The following is a 20,850-nucleotide window of genomic DNA, read 5'->3' on the forward strand; positions in this document are numbered from 1 at the left end:
GGGAGGGCCTTCCTGTATTTCCTTGATCCTCTACCAAACATACTATCTTTATTTAGGTTCTTGTTCCTCCTGATCCAAAGTACATGAGACAAAATCTTGCCTTCCTCACGTCCAAGGAACAATCCAGCTGTACCTCTTCAAAACCAAATTTGTTTGTTCTGGTAGTACAAATTGAAGGATTCAATAGTCTTCACTAACATCATAATTTAAATTCATTTATTTATCTCCATTCTTGTTTATTCATTGTCCAGTTGATGCATATTTATGTTGTTGTTAAGTCACTTCTGACTCAGCAGCACTGTGTACGGTTTCCAAGAAGCAGCTGGTGGTTTGGAACCATCAACTTTGAGTTAGCAGTCCAGTGCTTATTCTATAGTGCCACACCTTGACTCCAAAACAAAAGCAACTGCCATGGAGTGGATATATACTCATAGCAAATCTAAAGGAAAAGACGGCCTCATTTTTGTATTATGGAGAATCTGGTAGGTTTGAAATGCCAAATATGGGGTTATGAGTCTAGTTGTTGTCCTACAATGCCACCAGGGTGCCTTTTGAGTATATTTTGTGAGCAATTGAAAATACCACAGCCAGAGTAATGTGAATCCTATTCCTCAAAGTGACATATTGGCTGTTTAACACATTAAAGAGATCTTTTGCAGCAGATTTGCCCAATTTAATACATCATTATATTTACTGCTGCTTTCCTAAACGTTAATTGTGGATCCAAGTGTAATGAAATCTTTGACAACTTTAATAAATTCTTTATTTATCATGGTGCTATTTAGTGGTCCAGTTGTGAGGATTTTTTTTTTTTTTTTTTTTTTTAATTACCTTGTGTTCCTGGTGTTGTACAAGCTAACGATTTCTTTCTTACAATAAAAAACAGAAACTTTCAGGTTTTTTTATTCTGTTTTCAAATTTTGTATTTCAACTCATCCCTTAAACTGATGAACTGTATGGAGCCAGAAGAATCACATAATTAGAAGATATTATTGAGGTGGACCATTAGTAAAATAAAGTTTAAACCAGTAACATGAAATGAGTAACTCTTTCTCACTTCCTAGGACTAGAAAGTTTTCTGAATTTGGAATTTGGAATGCCAATATCTGTTATTTATTGCTCTTTCTCCACCAACTCCTCCCAAGTATATAATATACTCTTCTCATCATTGTCTTATTTTCTCTATAGTCCATGTGAAAGTACTTGTCCTGTGTTGCTATAAGAGAAATTAGATACATAATATTTTACATTTTAGGATATTAAGTGTTTTAATGAGATTCGACCCAAGTAATTTAATACTCCTCTTCATCCTCAGATAAGCTTTCAAAAGGTATGCACATATAGCAGTTTGTAATAACCCAGTAAGAGGTAATTATCTGGTAGCATAGTGATTACGAGTCGGGTTTCCAACCTCAAGGTCAGCAGTTTGAAACTACCAGCTATTCCACAAGAGAAAGATGAGGCGTTCTGCTCCTGTAAAGATTTACAGCCTCAGAAACCCTGTGCAGGGTCGCTATGAGTTGGAACCAACTCTACAGTACTTAGCAACAACAATATATACATACATACATACATACATACATAAATATTAAATATGAATACAGGTAAAAACCTTCCAAATTCTTTGTTTTTCAAACCACAGAAACTCAAACGTGGTTCAACATTTTCAAATATATTGTAGTCTCTGGTCTTTGTGGAAAGACAGTACAATTTTAACATTTGGAAATGCCTAACGCTAGGCATTTTATACTTTCTCTCTCAGCAAACTTGTGAATTCTTATCTTTCCAATATTAAACTCTATTTATTAGTGTTAGATTATTCTGTGAAAGCAAGAAGAATTTTCTGAGGAGTTATTTCTGTTCCTGCATACCAGGAAGACTGCACTGTAGGAAGGAAGGCAGACTTTAGGAGATCATAGTTGTGTCTGAAACGTGGTTCACATAGCAGAAGAGCATGCAACATGTAGCATGGAGTGTTACAACAGAAACAAGAAATCCGTGAGAACTGCCCCATGGCACACTATCTTCGCCACTTTGGTGTGTCTTTGTGAATAGTAATTTCTGCCATTGTGTCTTATTCCTTGCTTATTTATAGCTTTGTTAGCATTTTGATCAAGAAATTAAGAACTAATTATTATCTCTCCTCTTAACAACAGTGAGCAGGTTCTGTTATTTTGTGGTAGATACAAAGGAATATTGGTCAGAATGACTGCAGTTTATTTAAAGAGCCACAAGATGGTCATGGTCTCTAAAAACAGGAAAAGTTACAATTAAATAACTAGCCTCCAGCACTATCCACAATAAAATAGAATGTAAACAAAACCTCAGTAGTTAAATGATACAATTGTGGATGTAGTTGTTGTTCAGTGCCATCCATTCAGTTCCAACGTGTAGGGACCCTGTGTAGGATTTCCGAGGAGCAGCTGATGGATTTGAACTGCCAACCTTGCAGTTCAAACCGACCTTGCTGTCCAGTGCTTATCCTATAGTCAATATAATTAAGATAAAAATAGTTAGCTTTTATGTGAAAAAATTATGTAAAAGTATATTGAGCATTAAAATGACTCCCTTATTGGGACTAGGAAGAGGACTATTATTATAGAACTATAAAATCACTACATACCATTTATCAAAACCTGTATGTTTGTTCAAAATAATTCATTAAATGAAGGGAAACTTTTGAAAAACGTGTAAATACCATAATCAAGATTTGCGATGTAAACGGTTTAGCTAATGAGTATCAAAGCCTTCCGTATTTGATAATAGTCTTTAGAAAATGTAACTTGTGAATATAGTTTGCACTCTCCCGTTTTAAAGAAGCCAACATGCTCTCTGAAATACCAAACAAATTTTTCATCTTGAAAATGCTACATGGTAGATTAATGAAGTGGGTAGCCTTCATGTGACCTTTATTTCAAAGAAGGCTTAGTGAGGGTTTTCTTTTAATACTGTATCAGTATAAACCTTTGTTGTTATTAGTGCCTTCGGGGTGGTTCCAACTCGTAGTGACGCTGAATAGGGTTTCTGAGGCTGTAAATCTTCAGGGGAACAGAAAGCCTCATCTTTCTCTCTCAGAGCAGCTGATGGGCTCAGACAACTGACCTTGTAGTTCAAAATCCAGTGCTTATTCTACAGAGCCATCCCACTTCTATGAATATAAATGTTGTTGTTAAGTGCCATAGAGTCAGTTTTGACCCATAGCAACCTCGTATAGGGTTTTCAAGGATCTGCTGATGAGCTTGAACCACCGACCTTGTGTTTCAAACTGACTTTGCAGTCCAACGCATTAGCCTCCAGAACCAGACCAGGAGAGATACAGAATTATTTGTCATATTAAAATGATTTTAAAAAAAACTTTTGTTGACTTATTTCAAACGGAAGAAAACCCAACGCCATATAGGCTGTGACAAAAATACCTGCATATGTTGCCACATCCTTCAGGAACAAACCGATCTGGAATCCCTTTCTTTGGTAATTTAAATACAATAATGTGGTAAATCTGTTCAAGGAGGATATGGTGAAAACCCCTTTGAAACCTTTTTATGAGATATCAAGAAATTGTGATTTTCAGTTATGGAAAAAGTAAATCTGCTTGTTTTATTTATATTTATTACAGCTTTTGTTTGCTATTTTATATTTAAAATATATCATTTCAGAATGATCATATTTACATATGCTATTTCTACTATGGAGTCCTGGTGTGGCACTGCAGGATAATGAACTAGACCACAAGGTCAGCGGTTCAAACCCACCAGCTGCTCTTCGGAAACCATATACAAGGTCCCTTTGAGTCAGAACCAATTTGATGGCACTTAACAACAACAATGTATACTGTTGTTCTAATATGATATATAATATATAAACAGGCATTAATAATACATTTTCTAATGTTATTAAATATAGTATAGTAACATTTATTTCTGTGACTTGTTACTGTATTTTTACATAAAGAAAACTCCATAGTGTCCCCAAGAAGGATCCGTGGTGGTGTAGTGGATTACAAGCTGGGCAGCTAACCACCAGGTCAACAGTTCAGATCTACCAGTTACCTCTCAGAAGAAAGATGAGGCTTTCTGCTCCCATAAGATTTACAGACTCAGAAACCCTGTACAGGGTCAGTATGAGTCGGAACCGACTACATGGCACACAACCACCACCACCACCACTGTCACCCCACAAAAGTTATTTTTGTAAATATGCTATGCTGATTTTTTGACAGCAGCATGTAAAAACAAATTTGGTTTAGTTGTTGTTAAGAGCCATCGAGTTGGTTTTGACTCCTAGCAACCCCATATAGGGTTTCTGAGGAGAGGCTAGTAGGTTTAAACCGCTGGTCTTACTTACACAATCCAGTGTGTACAGGAGAGATGGCACATTCTGATTACAAAAATACTGCCTGAGGGGAGGAAGCAACTGGTGAAGACACATTGAAGGCTGCATGTGTTATTTGCATAAAAATACATTCGTGATCGAAATGAAAGTCATATGTTTAAAAACATGTGCCATCACATCCTAATTATTATATTATTTGAATCAGAATTGTATTTATGTGAAAAACAACTGTTGTTGAGCTCATTGTTATGTGATATTTTGTATATGAGATTATGAGGGTCAATAAACCTATTTAGTAAAGTTCAAATTAATTTGGAAGAGGAATCCTTGAAGACTACTTTAGAAGTAATTGTACCATGCCAGCTTTGGCAGGCTTCGCTTGATCACAAAGAAGAGATGACATCAAGGATATTTACCACTTTTAGGTGGGGGAGGGGATCAAATTTTACCTTATTTATTAAGATTCAGTACTGTTAATGAGAGAAAACAGCACAGAAAAGATGCTATGTTCTAGATATTTGCTTCTAGTAGAAATGATTCACTCATTCAGCAAATATTTATTGTTATTGTTAATTGTCACCAAGTCGGTTCCAACTCTTAGTGGTCCTGTATAGGATTTCCAAGGAGCCGCTAGTGGGTTTGAACCGCCGACCTTGCAGTTTGAACTCCATTGCTTATCCTACAGTGCTGCCACACAGATATCCTATGTAAATAGGGAACTCTCTGGCTCTGTAAACACTGGACTGCAAACCACAAGGTCGGCAGTTCAAGCCCAACAGCTGCTCGGTGGGATAAAGATTTTTTCCTCCAACAAAGTTTTCTGCTCCAACAAAGATATATAGCCTTAGAAACCCTATATATAGGGTTGCTATGAATCAGAATTGACTCAATGACACTTAACAACAACAACAACATATATGAATAATAGACGTCCTAGTGCGTAGTGGTTAGGAATCAGACTGCGAACCTTAGGGTCAGCAGTTCGAAACTACCAGCTGTTCCACAGGAGAAAGATGAGGCTTTCTGCTCCCGTAAAGATTCACAGCCTCGGAAACCCACACAGGGTCGCTATGAGTCGGAATCAACTCCACAAAACATAACAACAACAACTGCACTGGCACAGTAGTTAAAACATCAGGCAGCTTCTTGAGCAGTTGGAAGTCACTAGTGAATCCATAGGAGACCAAGGTGGCAGTCACTTCTGAGCAGTTTTACCCTGCCCTATAGGGTCACCTGGAGTCAGAATTGACTTGACAGCAAGGGATTTGGGTTATATATTTAAAGCTCTCCACTGAGGACAAGCCTTGGAAACCCTTGTCAGAACTGACTCAATGGTACTTAAACAACAACAACAACAACTGAGTACAAAGAGCACAGAAATATCCCTCAGAGATAGGGCTTAGCGTTTCGATATTCATTCCTATGGGAAAGACCAGATGGATAATCTTAAAATGTAAGTTATTAACTGGTTGACATTACAAAAGTATGAAGTACTATAGGAATTTGAAGACCTTACAACAGGGAAGATTATTAAATATTTCATTGATAAAATATCATTTTAGATGTACCTCTAAAGAATTACATATACAATAAAATATTTATATTAGAAATTAAATACTGTGAAGAGTTAGAAGTGCATTTTTAATGAAAATAATTAAAATTTTAATTATAAAAAAGAATTACCCCACTATTTAAAGACCTCAGTATAATATATAGTAAGAAGCCTTTGTAGTGCTTGTGGGGTAAGTTTTGGACTGTTAACTGCAAGAGTGATGGCTGAGACCTACGAGTGCTCGATGAGAGTAAGATGAGGCATTCTGATCCATAAAGATTTACCGTTGTGAAATTCTATACAGGCAGTGGATTTATAATAGAGTGGGATGGATATATAATTTTAAACTTTGTTTTGTAGTAGGCTAACTGTAGCAAAACTGAATTTGCTGTTGTGGAACGAACACAAAATTAAATTTTCCTTTGATGAACCTTTCTAAGTTCACTAATGTCAAGCTTTTATAGTTCCGAATTTATAAACTTTTAGTACTGTACAAAACCAGTAGCCTCTCTCTTTTTATTAGGACCTCCTTACTCCGGTTTAAAGAATTTGTGTTTGTTTGTTTTGTCAAAAATAAAGCTAAATTTAAAATCCCAGATAGGAAGGAATTTCAGCTAATTTTTTGTATTCGTGGGAAGTAAAGAAATAGAAATTTCTTCGGTAGGAAAATTGTTGTTTAGTGCCCTGGAGTTGGTTCGGGCTCATGGCAGGCCTGTGTAGGGTTTCTGAGAAGTGGCTGGTGATGTGAACTTTCAACCTTGCAGTTCAAACTGACCTTGTGGTCCATTGCTTATCCTACCATGCCACACCAGGACTCCAGGTAGGAAAATAGCAGAGCCAAAGTAATCTTTGAAGTACTGAAAAATCATTAGTACCCTCAAGTCAAGGTAATTGTATCAAGACAAGTGTTTCCACTTTTGATCTCTAACAACAAAATTTCCAATCGTATACTAGCAAATTGATGGAATTTTAATCAAATTATAATATTGGACTGAAATGTTATTTCTTATATAATTATCTTTCCAAAGTCTTACTTATTTAAAGTGGAAAATGAGTCCAGATTAGAGTTGATATACATATACACTAGGGATTGGCATATTGTGAAATGATATGATAGTATTGATTGCTGTTCTTACTGTACTATTAAAAGAATGATTAAATGTACATAATAGATGCTTTTGGCCCATAATGTGTGTTTGTTTTAGAGTATGTGAGATGATTGTATTTGTACTTTGTTCCTGTTACAACTCAGTGTTTGTGACTGACTATGTGCTTGTTCCTTCCATTGTCTTCATTTGTGTAGGTTCTTCATCACCACACAATTCAGATGATGAACAAAAAATGAATAATTTTATAGAAAAGGGTATAGTATCTTTATTTTAAAGTATTTTTATTTATGTTTAATTCCTTTAGCTTAATTTGAATAGATTTTGACATTTCATATCAAAATATTATTTTCAGTGAAGACCAAAAGCAGAAAGTTTTCCAAGATGGTAGCCAGTGATATAGGTAGGAAATAGAAATTTCTATTTTGTTTCTAATCCTTGCTATATGCAATGCTAACTCAACACCAACAAAATTTATCTAAGGCATTGCATTTTGTATATATTAATTTGTTATTCCTCATGCTAAACAATAATTAATCTCTTGGGCTATGCCTCTTCTAAACTCATTGGGTCAATAATTATTAAAAATCAGTTTAATTGGGGTTGCAGTTCTTTTTCAAACTTACAGTGTGAATTGTTCTGTTAATTTTTATTTTTGCTTTATTTAAAAATAAAGCAGGGTTCAATTTATACCATAAATAGCACAATGTCATAATTCCTAAGTGAAAGATTTGAAGTGGGTTTTTTCTTCATAGTTTCTTTTCTTTTTCTTTTTCTACCTTTACTTCTCCCTCACATTTTTCAAGCCCCAAATTTTAAACAAATGTTTTTCTCAAAGATTTATTTTGTACTCTGTACTCTGTCTCATCCTTAAGTAAAACGACAATTAACCTAGAACCACTACCCAAAGTAAAAGTGAGTGATGGGAACTGTTTTATACTGTACTTCCAGATTATTTTTTGTGGATATCCTTTAAATGCATTACTTAGTACATGGTTCTCAAAGCATGACTTTAAACTGGTTCTGTCATGGCCAGTGCAGAGAAATTGGAACCGTTCTAAATTTGTAAAATGTGATTTTACCAGACAATAACTGGAACATAAAAATTACTGGTGAAAAGCCTGGAATGGGAGACTTGGAGGAGGTAGAGTCAACCCTTTCAGTAGACTGATGCAGGTGACCAGATGACTGCAAGGACTCTGCACAGTGACTCACACTCAGAGAGATGTACTGGCCACCATCTTGGATGGGCTTGGCTGTTTTCTTCTGGTCAGGAGATTTGGTTGCTATGCAACACGCATGCTGCCCTGTTTTCTAAAAGGGAAATTAAGTGTCTAGCAAGGCATCAACCGGTAATTTAGTTCCTGTTCCAGTTATTGGACCTGTACACACACATTTTACAAATGTATGTCTGTTCTGGTTTCACTTTGTTGCCGTCTGACTTGTAAAGGACTGGTTCAAAGCCCTGTATCGAAGTTTAAAACTCGGGAACAAAATATATTATCAGAATTTTGAAACTAGGCATTTTTTATTACAAAATTTTTAATATTTTCCAAAGTTTTTCAAAGGCTTGAATAGCACTGTTGCAGAAAAAGAGAGGAGATTCAGTCTTGATTTGAATCCAAAATTTTTACTCGGAAGTTATATCAGCTCTTTTGCCTCAGAACTCCTAACACATATTCATTGAACTGAGTTCCCCTTCATTTCTAGGAACTGGAATAACTTTGCTTTTTATCATGATAATGCTTAAGGTATAGTTGAATACAATTACCTAAAATTCTTGGATTTTGTGTCCATGTTTTCGTATGTTGTAAATTGAACCCTGTTTGGTCTTATTAATGGTTTCCATTAGCCCTTCTGTTGGTTTTTTGTTTTTGTTTAATACAATGGCTTATTCTTGGGTAAAGGACTCTTATTTACCTCTTTCTGTTTTTTAGTGAATCAGTTGGTAATAGTTAAATCATTTTAATTAATAATTAATAATGACACTATTATGTAATATTTTTTAACTCATTTTTCTTTGTAATATATTCTGACTAAATAGTACTTTAAAGGTTCTTTTATTGCTACATAATATAAATAGTTAGAAGACATGCTCTTATATGTAGTTTACCACACAATTTTTAGAATTTAAGCGCCTAGGAATTTACTTTTTGCAAAAGGGACTTTGTAAATATTTATCTATTTTTAAAATTAATTTGTCTACTTCTTGATACTGGGCTTATGTCTATTTTGTTCAATGTATTGACTAGCTTCCCTCCCCCCTCCCCCCCACCTTTTTTTTTTTCTGTGCCTTTAATAGAATGAATAGTATGGAATATATGAGCTTGCACAATTTTGAAAGACATCATTAACTAATATTAGGACAGAGATCATTATTTGAAAGATAAATCTTTGCTAATTTTCTTGCTTTATCTTTAAGTTATTGGCCAATTTGTCTTTTAGTGATGTCAGTTTTTCTAATTACAGTTTTTGAGACACATGCTAACTTTACCTTTTAAAAATTATGTTAGTACCTAGTTATGCATAATTATTTTTCATTTTTAAGTGCCATTGTTATATTCCTTATTTTAGATATAATTTTGTTTATATTTTGTTGGATTCTTTCCGTCTGTTTACTAACCCTAAGATTTAGATACGTTTTTCTTTCTCTAAGGCAGATTACCCCATTTTAGACTAAAGCTTTTGCAGTTCAAAATATACACATTAGTTTAGATTCCTACATTAGTATCTGTTTTTTTTTAAATAAGACTTAGCATTAAAAAATTGCTATTAAAATACTCATATCAGTGAAACTTGAGAAGAAAATTTATAGAATCTTCTGAGGACTGATGTAAAGTGCTGGGACTCATTGACATTCTAGCTTCATCTTTTGAACCTCTACTACTTATGAAGTAGCCTCATCTTCATAAAATGATCACATTCGTCCTCTATCTACACGTGTGTCATCTTTAGACAGTTCTATGTGGCTTCTTAAGGCATTTCATTTGTTGTTGTTAAGTGCCCTCAAAGTCTGTTCCAAATCACAGTTACCCCATATAGCATTTCCAAGGCTTTAAGTCTTTGTGGGAGCAGAGCCTCATCTTTCTCCCTTGGAGCATCTGGTGGGCTCAGACCACAGACCTCTCAAATGGAGCCACCGGGCTCCCCTCCTAGAACTTGCAAGGCTGTGAATGGCTTGAAAGAACCCCATCTTGTGAAAAGCTGACTGAATGTTGTGGCTCTGGAATGTGTCACCTGTTTGCGAGGAGTAACTGCTTCTGTGTCAGGAGTAGGGAGGAAGGACCACAAGATGCCATGCCCACTCCTACAGTCAAACACAAACATGGAAAACAACTCATCTTTTCTTACTGCCAAGAAGGACAGCTGAGATGATATATCCATATCTACATATTTTTAATATGCTTACGATTATAATTTTCCTGACACTGTACCAAACCTTTACAAATATTTTTTTTCTCCTTTAATTCATCAGTAAACCTCTGTGATCCAGTTACTATTATTCCCCATTTGATATGTAGGAGAACTGAGTTAAAGTATGGAAATGGCGCTGTGGGCTAATAACGTCAGACTGCTAAGCTGTTTGAACTTCAAGGTCGGTGGTTCAAGCTCACCAGCTGCTCCTTGGAAACCCTATACAGGGTTGCTATGGGTCGGAATTGACCCGACAGCACTTAACAACAACAACAATGTATTGGTTACACAGCTAGCAGCTGACACGTAGGCAGTCTAGCTCCACACGTCACTGTCCAAACACTGCTATTTTACCTAAGAAAAAAATCTGACTGAAGACTACAAGGATTCAAAACAAACCCATTGTGTGAGCTGTAATTAGATAACGTGGTCACGCCTCTCATTTATCCACATAGTAAATTGGAAAAAAAGGTGGTGTAGTTAAGTTCCTTCCATTGTCAGGTAATGTTGGTACCCTTCATCCAGACATAATATACTGTGCCTAGCATCTACTTTCCTCAGAGACCAGAAACAAAGTCTAAAGAGAGTTTTTGGTAGGAGGGTTTAGGGTTGAATGCCCTAACCCACCCATTCAAAACCTAATTTGTTTGTGGGGTTTTTTTTTCCCTCTTAATTGACAACTAAAGTGAATGATGCTGGCAATGACTGCATTTTCTCCATATAGCAAAAAAAAAAAAAAAAGAGAGAGAGAGGAAGAAAAAAGATTTGGAAATGGGTAGTGGTGATGGTTATGTAACATGGGGAATGTAGACGGTGTGGCTGATTGTATATATAAAAATGGTTGAAGTGGCAAATGGTTGGTTATATGTAAATGTATATACATAAATATAAAATATTGTTGTATATCAAAATGCTACAATAAAAAGAAAGAAGGCAGTTGCCATTGCATTGATTCTGACCCACATAGATTCCATCTGTGCAGTGTAAACTACACTCTGGAAGGGTGAAACACCAGGCCTTCCTTTCATGACAATTCTGGGTAGTTTCAAACTGCTAGCTTTTTTGTTTAATTGTCAGCACTTGGCTTTTTGTGCTGCTCGGGAGGTCCGCGGGTGCACTAGCGCCCTTTAAAGGCATAACTTTGACCTGTTGACACAGTAGAATGGGATAAAGTTCAGTCATCCTGGACAGTGAATAAGGAAGACCACAGAAGAATTGATGCTTTTGAGTATGGTGTTGGAGGAGAATGTTGAAAGTGCCATGGACTGCCAAAAGAACCAACAGATCTGTGTTGGAAGAAGTGCAGCCAGAGTGCTCCTTGGAGGCCAGAATGGCCAAACTTCATCTCTCATACTTCGGACATATTCTCAGGAGGGACCAGTCTCTGGAGAAGGATATGTTTGGTAAGGTGGAGGGTCAGAGAAAAAGAGGAAGACCCCAGCGAGATGGATTGGTAAAGTGGCAGCATCAGTTGGCTCAAGCATGTCAACAATTGTAAGGTTGGCCCAGGATCAAGCAATGTTTCGTTCTCTTGTGCATAGGGTTGCTGTAAGTCGGTACCAACTCGATGACACCTAACAACAACTTTTTTGCACTGTTTGAGTTCTTTACAATGAACATGAGTTAATTTTACAAAAATTGTTTTTGAAATATACTTTAAATGTTAGCAATGACATTCCTAGGCCTGATTAACAACTACTGGGTCGGGCTTTCCTATTTACACACTAAACTCCATGTGAAATGAAAGAGAGCTTAGTCTTCATGATTTCAGTGAGAAGCCGGTAAGGATAGATGATTACACCTCAAGTCAGCAGTGCCACTCAGGGTAAATTCTAGCTGGACACTGCCCAGCACTGGTGCCCTGTCAGAAACATTCCAATCAATGTCTCTTCTTTCAAAGGAAAGAAAGAAACCCTACAGACACACCCTAGCAAAAGTTTTCCTTACAAGGAGTTAAAGCCTTTCCTTCCCCCTCCTTTTTCTTTCTTTCTTTCACTCCACAATCTTGTCAAACAAGACAAGTTATATTCAGAGACTGGGACTAATCCCTCTGGTTTAAGATTTTTCTGTGTAGCTGTATAGGATAAGCACCTGACTGCAAACCACAAAGTAGCAAGTTCAAACCCACCAGCTGCTCCTTGGAAACCTTGTACAGGGTCGCTATGTGTTGGAACCAACTCAACCGCTCTTAACAATAGCAACAAGAGATATAATAAGAAAAAGAAATAATATCTTAAGATTTGAGAGGCTCCAGTTGAAAACTGGAGTCCTGGTGTGGGGCTGTGGGTTAATGCCCTGGGCTGCAAAGTCGCTTTGACCCACAAGGTCAGCAGTTCAAGCTCACCAGTAGCTCCTTGGAAACCCTACACAGTATTGCTATGGGTCAGAACCAACTTGATGGCACTTAACAACAACAACAGCAACAAGTTGAGAGCTAAGACTGTTAAGCTCTGCCATATTTTCTCTGATGTACTTTTTCTTCAACTTCGGCTAAGCAGGAACTTGTAAAATATTGTGCTTTTATGTGCATCTTCAAAACAAACAAACTTAAAAACATACTTCAAGAAACATTGGAGGCAGGGAGGTGAAATTTGTACTGGCATTAACTCTCTCTATTGAACTCTAGCTGAAGGAAATAAATATATAAGAAAATATTTATATACATTTTGAATGTATATTTATATATTTGAAGGGAGTGTATTGTCACATGATAAGCACTAGAGTGAACCACAAGGTCCACATTTCGAATCCACCAGCTGCTCCATGGGAGAAAGATGAGGCTTTCTGCTGCCAAGCTTTAAAACCTAAGAGTCCCTATACAGGAACCAACTGAAAGGCACTGAACAACAAGTATATTGGAAAGTTAGAATACACCTAAGTGTTGTTTCAATAAATAGGCAACCATTTAAGTGTTTAAGTATAAAAGAACAAAAACAGGTACGTATATTATAGTTGATCTGAAATCTGTAAAGAGAAGTGGATTTTTTTCAAATGGCAGGACGTATGCAAGTATGTTGCCTTTTGATTATGGGTGTTAGTGATGACCATGTTCTCTTTCTATTTCTTTGTAGGAATAGGAGGGGTAGAAAAAAATAATGCCTATCTTTTATTACCTGTGAATCTATTCAGATAATAACTATTTTTTTTTTCATTTAAAAATTTATTCTGTATATTAAAAAAATAAAGTTCAAACATTTTGGGAAGACACTAAAAGTATGAGTGAAAAATGCTTTATATGAAGTTGGACAGTGACTAAGACCATAGAAGAATCGATGCATTTGATTTATCATGTTGGAGAAGAATATTAAAAATACTATAGGCTACCAGAAAAAAAAAAACACAAATCTGTTTGGAGGAAGTACAGCCAGAATGCTCCTTAGAAGCCAGGATAGCAAGACTGTCTCTCATACTTTGGACATGTCATTCGAAGGGACCAGTCCTTGGAGGAGGATGTCATCCTAAAGTACAGCATCAGCGAGAAAGAGATGAATTAACACAATGGCAGCAGCAGTGGGTTCAAACATAACAATGATGAGGATGGTTCCGGATCCCTATTGTGAAATGCTGACATTCTGTGACTCCTAGTCATTCGGTTGCGTATAGGGGTCACTGATTTAGAACTGACTCAGTGGCACCTAATAACGAACAGGCAGAACTGGTCTATGGTGGGAGGAAAAAATCAGAGAAGTGGTTGATTTTGAAGACTGAGATGAGGATTAGTTGGCACTTGGCATGAGGAATCTTTCTGAGGTAATGGTTATGTTTGGGTTGTACTGGTGTGTATATGGTAAAAACTCAAGAATTCAAGAAATAATATTTTCAGTTTGTAGATTTGTAAGTCAATTTTACACTAAAAAAAAAAAAAAAAAAAGTGGGGGTATCTTGTTTTGTAAAAATGTAGAACATCTAAACTGCCCTTTGCACCCTGGAGAATTAGATAAATATTTCTCCAATTAACACCTTGTGCTGCCATTGTGACAGTATTTCTGTATTGCATTGGAGTTCTCTGGGTCTTCAACTGGGAGCTGAAATGTAGGTACTGTAAGCCTGCCTTATGGCTTGTGCTCAACTAATACTTAACCCTGGTTCCCACCTAAAAGAATCCTAGTGGTGCAATAGTTAAAGTGGTATGTCAGCTGCTAACCAAAAGGTCAGCAGTACAAACCCATCAGCCAGCCTCTCTACTGGAAGATATGGGACAGTCTGTTTCTGTTAAGATTATAGCCTTGAAAAACCTGTGAGGCAGTTGTAAATTTCCAGTAAGGCTGCTATGAGTCTGAATCTGCCTAATTGCAATGGGCTTGGACTTTGGTTGTTAGTCCATATGTAATAACATCACAGCTCTTAGTTCTGTTTTTGTTGTTGTTTTGTTTTGTTTACATTGCTTGATAGAATTAATACAGGTAATAAAGGTTAATCTTACCTTTGTCTTTTCAAGTTCTTTATATAAGGAGATTGCTTAAAATTATATCCAATTTTTAAAAGCAATATAGCTGAAACAACCATCACTTGATTGAACCCTATGACTTAGTTGGTGGTCAGACTGTAGATCTTTTCTTGCAGAGTATTTCAGGAAGAAATAATAAATAGACTATATTATCAATTTTGTGACTTTTATAATAGTACTGCATTTAAACACCCTACCTAGTTATTTTTATGTATGGTTTTAACCTCTCAGTAATGATAACATGTTAAATTAAACTAAATGAAGAATTATTTGAACACTGGTTAGTTAACATACAGGGGAAGGTTTTTTTAAACATGATAAAGGAATTAATTTCTTGTTGTTACTAGTTACTCTTGAGTTGACCCTGTTTACAACAGAATGAAACACTGCTTCCTCCTACACCAGCCTCACAATTGCTGTTATATTTGAGCCACTTGAGGCTGTTCCACATTTTTGCCAACTCTCTACCAAACATGAAGTCCTTCCTTCTCCAGGGACTGTCCCTCTAGATGTTCAAAGTACATGAGACAAAGGAGCATTCTGGCTGCAATTATTCCAAGATAGATTTGTGTGTTCTTTTGGCAGTTGATGGTAATTTCAGTATTTTCCTCCAACACCATAATTCAAATACATCAGTTCTCCTCCTGTCCAGCTTTTACATTCTTATGAGATGGTTGAAAATACTATGGCTTGTGTCAGGAACACTGTACTCTTCAAAGTGACATCTTTGTTCTTTAATACTTTAAAGAGGACTTTTGCAGCAGATTTGCCCAGTGAAATATGTCATTTGATTTCTCGACTGCTCCTTCCATGAGTGCAGACTGCGTTTCCAAGTAAAATAAAATCCTTAACTCTTAAGTGTGGTGAAAGGATGCGACTCAATCTTGATACTGAATTCTTCTTCATCAAGTCCAGTTTCTCTGATTATTTGTGTCACATGCAGATCACTTGTTGTTGTTGTTGTTAAGTGCCGTCAAGTCGGTTCCGACTCATAGCGACCCTGTACAGGGTTTCCGAGGGTGTAAATCTTTACGGGAGTAGAAAGCCTCATCTTTCTCCCGCGGAGCAGCTGGTAGTTTCAAACCGCTGACCTTAAGGTTCGCAGCCCGATTCGATTCGTAAGTGTGGTGAAAGGATGCAACCCAAGCAGGCACATGCCTTTCCTAATTTTAAGCCATTCAGTATCTCCTTGTTATGTTAAAACAACTGCCTCATAGACTTAAGCTCCTAGTGTTGTTAGATGCCATTGAGTTGATTCTGACTCACAGCAACCCTGTATAGCATTTCCAAGGCTATAAATGCTTACAGGAACAGAAAACCTCATTTTCCTCCCTCATTTTACAGATGAGGAAACAGAATGATTGTTCCAGGGAGATTCAAACCCAAGTTTTCTGTTATTCCAAACACAGTGTAACTTCCACATTTTACAAGCTAGATATTGAAGCTTGCTCAAGAAACATTTGTCGTACACTGACTGTATGTAGGGTCTGGGTTTGATGAATTCAGTCTCAGTTCCTGTGATGAAGTTGCTTGTAGTCTAAATGCTCTGCTGCTCAGTGTTCTTTGCATCTCCTGGCAGTGGGTTAGAAAGGCAGGCTCCCAGGCCCACATCTGGAAAAGACTCAGAATCTGCATTTAAACAAGATCCCAAACATTAATGTTCAGTCACACTTGCGGAGCACAGAAACTCCAAGTCCAGAATAGCTTGCTCAAATCAAACAGTGGAGTCTAGATAAGCATCCATTTGATCTTACTCTTAGAAAGAGTGTTTTTAGACTGAGACAAACCTTTTCTACTTCAGATAGCATGTACATTGTTGTATAGACAATATTTATCACTCTGTGTACATTCTACCAATGCTACTCACACCTAATTTTAACCGAATTGGATGTCAAATACAGTAGCAACCATACAGATGGGATCCATTTATCTTTTAACCAAAATTGACTAAGTTGGTGTTAAAGTGGGATAGGACTGATTTGTAAATTGGACCCACTGTTCTGGTAGCGTAGTGGTTACGAATCAGGCTGCTAACCTCAAGGTCGGCAGTTTGAAACTACCAGCTGTTCCGCAGGAGAAAAGTGAGGTTTTCTGCTCCCGTAAAGATTTACAACCTCGGAAACCTTGTGCAGGGTCACTCTGAATCAGAAATGACTCCATGGTACTTAACAACAATTAGATTAATGAAGCTTAGAAATGAAAACTTGATGTGTGTTTGTTTGTTGGTTTGTTTTTTGTCCCTTTTCCCTTCCCGGTTTTCCTGATGCCTCTTTGCTAACACTGGTTTTATCATTTTTTAGATGTGGAAGTTATAGACTATGAATGGATTTCTCTTTGTTTACATGGCGTCCTTATGGAGTAGCAGGGTCTGTGCTTTAAGTATCTCCTAACAGTCCAAAGTTTAACCCAATAGACACATTCATGTATTAACAAATGCTTTCCTCAAAATGCCATTAGGAAGCACTGTTCTGTCGTGCATGCACTATACTAACACAACAAGAGTTAAATGACTCCTCACTTTAAATCGCATCCTAGATAAGGAATTAACTGGTTCCAGTTAAAGTGAATTCCAGTAAGTGGATGCACGAGCTTTCTTAATAGTCTAATGCTACATAGAAATATCACTGCCTGTAGTTTATGTAAATATGGTAATGTTAAACTGAGCATGACTTTGGTTTCTTGTTTGGGGCTGAAATGTAAATAGAGGTGTTAAGTAATGGATGAGCCAAATATTTTTTACAATGTAGTCATGTACTTTCATTTGACTGTCGATCCAGTGTTGTTCTGTATTCTAGAAGTTCACTTTTAAATAGTGAGAACAATAGCTATGAAGATGAGGAGCTGCTGAGATGTTATTAGATCACCTATCCAGACTCAGTCTTTGGCCTGCATTGTCCTCATCTGTTAAACATTCCACCTGAGAAATGGCTTTGCTTTTCCTAGTCTAATCCTTTCCTCTAAGCCTAAGAACTCATTGTAAGTTAGGATGGAAGGGCTTCCTGTACAAGCTTCAAGCACACAAAGATATTTCACCAAGTAAGTACAGACTGGAAAACTGAAGTAAGATGTACTTTCAACCTACAATTCATCCTAAAAAATCAACTAAAAAGTCATCCGATTTTAGTTAGCCTAGCATCTACATTTAGTCATAAAAGTGTTCACTTCTGTTTTGAAGATCAGTTGGTATTAATGAGCATGAATCAAATACTTTTCAGAATTTAAAAAAGTTGTTTTATTTTTCAGCAAAGATGTCAAGAAAGTTAAGCTTGCCTACTGATCTAAAGCCTGATTTAGGTAAGTAAATTAAGTAAAGAAACAGAAATCCACAGGAATTACATTCCCTATGGTAAAGAAATCAGAAATTTAAAATGGCTACATGCTAGATTGTCACTGAAAATCAAGTTTTCAAATGACTAAGATGTTGAAGTATTAAACAGCTTTTGCAGTAGCCTTTAGCATGCCTTCTGTAAATTATAAATGACCATTGTAATTTAAAGTAAACCAAAGTAATATATTCCTCTAGCCTGCTCATAATTTATGTCTAAATTAAAATTGGTGGGATTTCAGATCTGAACGCTATCATATATAGACTTGATTTTATTTGAATTAAAATGAATTACTGCTTTTCCACATTGGAATGCATCTCCCATACCAAGAATCATCATTACTGACATTTTGCTTTTAACTCTTGGAAATAATTGCTTCTACCAGAGCACATCCTTTGACACTCATCCGTTCTGAGAACAGCCATTGTAGTTGTATGTTCCGTTTGCTTATGTTCAGACCAAAAGCAGCCCCTTGATAGCCTAGCAGGATAGGGATAGATGACACTTCAAAAAAGATAAAAATAAAATGTAATATATATAAAGCAGGGTTAAAAAAAAACAAAGCAAAAAATAATGTCTGTTTCAAGAATTTCTGTTGCCTTTAGACAAAAAGTATGGCCATTTAAAGTGTTTCACCCTTTAAATATAAGCTAGAGGTTCAAATACCTAGAGGTTCCTCTTGCATTTGCTCACTTTCCCATCACTTGTTTCCCACATTCCTTGACTCTCTTTTATGAGCTAGCACCAACACAGGTAAACACTGTGTTACCGTCTGTGTTATAATTTTGTCTAGTATACAATTAAGAAGAAAAAAGACTCTTGTGACTCGGAGTAAGAAGTTCCCTTCATAGCCTAGGAAAAACAAGTTAGTATAACCCAGCAGTACCACTGATGTAAGGTAATAACAGTTAAACCAAGAGTGTAAAATAGCGTATGTTTTTAAAAAAGCCATAGTTCACATCATTATAAAAGAGGCATACTTTGAACAAAAACATTTCTGAGACTCACACTTTGTCATTTTCCTACACAGTAGGACCCATCCTTTCATCAGACTCATAAAGTGGCCCATACTTTCAGTAACAAAGCAAAGTTGTTATTGAAATCACATTACTCAGATTATATCTTTTAGCATCTTAAAAATCTGAGAAAGCCCTTGTAGAAGTACTTAACTAGAAAAAATGTAATCAATTATTTTTAATAATCAGATTTACGAATACTATAATTTAATCAAAGTTTTAGCCTGCATTCTTTCACGATCATCTTGATTCTGTTGATGGTTTAGATTGAGCTCATATATATTATTGCACTAATAGGAGCTCTGGTAGCGTAGTGGTTACAAATTGGGCTGTGAACCTCCAGGTCAGCAGTTTGAAACTACCAGCTGCTCCGCGGGAGAAAGATGAGGCTTTCTGGTCCTATAAAGATTTGCAGCCTCGGAAACCCTGTACAGGGTTGCTATGAGTCGGAACCAACTCCACAGCACATAACAACAACAACAACAACAATAGATTTACTGGTGTAGCTCTGTGGGTTTATGCGCCAGACTGTAAAGCTGTTTGAACTACAAGGTTGGAGGTTCAAACTCACCAGCTGCTCCTTGGAAACACTATGCAGGGTTGCTACGGGTCGGAATCAACTCAATAGCACATAACACCAACAACATTGGCAAGTAGAAGCCGTGGTGTAGTGCTGTAGGATAAGCACTGGACCACAGGTCGCTTTGAACCACGAGGTTAGCATTTCAAATCTACCAGCCATTCCTTGGAAAACCTAGGGTCCTGTGAGTCGGAACCAACTAGATGCACTTCACAATAATAACAGTGACAACTGTCAGCAACGGTAAAGCCATTTATAATTTTGACTTACGTTGTTGAGTGCAGTGGAGTCATCTCTGACTCACTGACCCTGTATAGGGTTTCTGAGGAGCAGCTGGTGGGTTTGAACTGCTGACCTTGACTTAACATTGTTGAGTGCCGTGGAGTCATCGCTGACTCACTGACCCTATATAGGGTTTCTGAGGAGCAGCTGGTGGGTTTGAACTGCTGACTTTGTGTTTAGCAATGCTTATCCTGCAGCGCCACAGCAGGACTCTTGGATGTAGACCTTGAAGTCATCTGCATGGCGCCCGAGTGATTGTCCTACAGGTAGCTGGGATGGTTTTTTATAAAGATTCTGATTTTTCTTGAATCTTGGCTGCTAACTGGTCAGGAAGTTGACTTAGGAGGCCAGGAGGGGCAGAATAGCTAAATGGATAGATTCCCAGAGTTTGCTAAAACTGTTGAACTGTCCCGAGTTCTGAAGTTTATATGACTAGAATTTCCGTTTGCTTTTAGGGAAACTGCAGCACCACACCTTCACAATAGCTTCACCCCCACAGACTCTATGGCCCGTGAGCTAGAGCTAGGAGATAAAGCTTCAAACAGGCCTCTGCCTTCATAAATGTCTCTTCTTGTGAACTAATTTTTAATCTTCAGAAAATTCATCTATTGGTATTATGTTTTAATTTGGGAATATGGAATTTGGTAGCATAAGATCCCTGAGAAGGAAAGGACATACATACATATATATGTGTATATTGTTGTTGTTGTTAAGTGCCGTCGAGTCGGTTCCGACCCATAGCGACCCTGTACAGGGTTTCCGAGGGTGTAAATCCTTACGGGAGTAGAAAGCCTC

The 20,850-nt window shown here is 37.0% G+C and overlaps 1 protein-coding gene across 2 annotated transcripts in view; it reads left to right on the forward strand.

Moving 5' to 3' along the window:
* Window positions 1-20,850, forward strand: part of STXBP5 (syntaxin binding protein 5 (tomosyn)) — a 209,563-nt gene that overhangs the window by 150,478 nt on the left and 38,235 nt on the right. Inside the window, exons 20-22 of one of the 2 annotated variants that reach the window (XM_006872055.1) lie at window positions 7,188-7,247; window positions 7,346-7,393; window positions 18,095-18,145. In XM_006872055.1, the coding sequence (XP_006872117.1) occupies window positions 7,188-7,247; window positions 7,346-7,393; window positions 18,095-18,145 (159 nt within the window). The remainder of the gene's footprint in view (window positions 1-7,187; window positions 7,248-7,345; window positions 7,394-18,094; window positions 18,146-20,850) is intronic. The other variant, XM_006872056.1, reaches the window with a different exon arrangement.

This window comes from Chrysochloris asiatica, unplaced genomic scaffold (genome assembly GCF_000296735.1).
Source record: "Chrysochloris asiatica unplaced genomic scaffold, ChrAsi1.0 scaffold00182, whole genome shotgun sequence".
Taxonomy (NCBI): Eukaryota; Metazoa; Chordata; class Mammalia; order Afrosoricida; family Chrysochloridae; genus Chrysochloris; species Chrysochloris asiatica.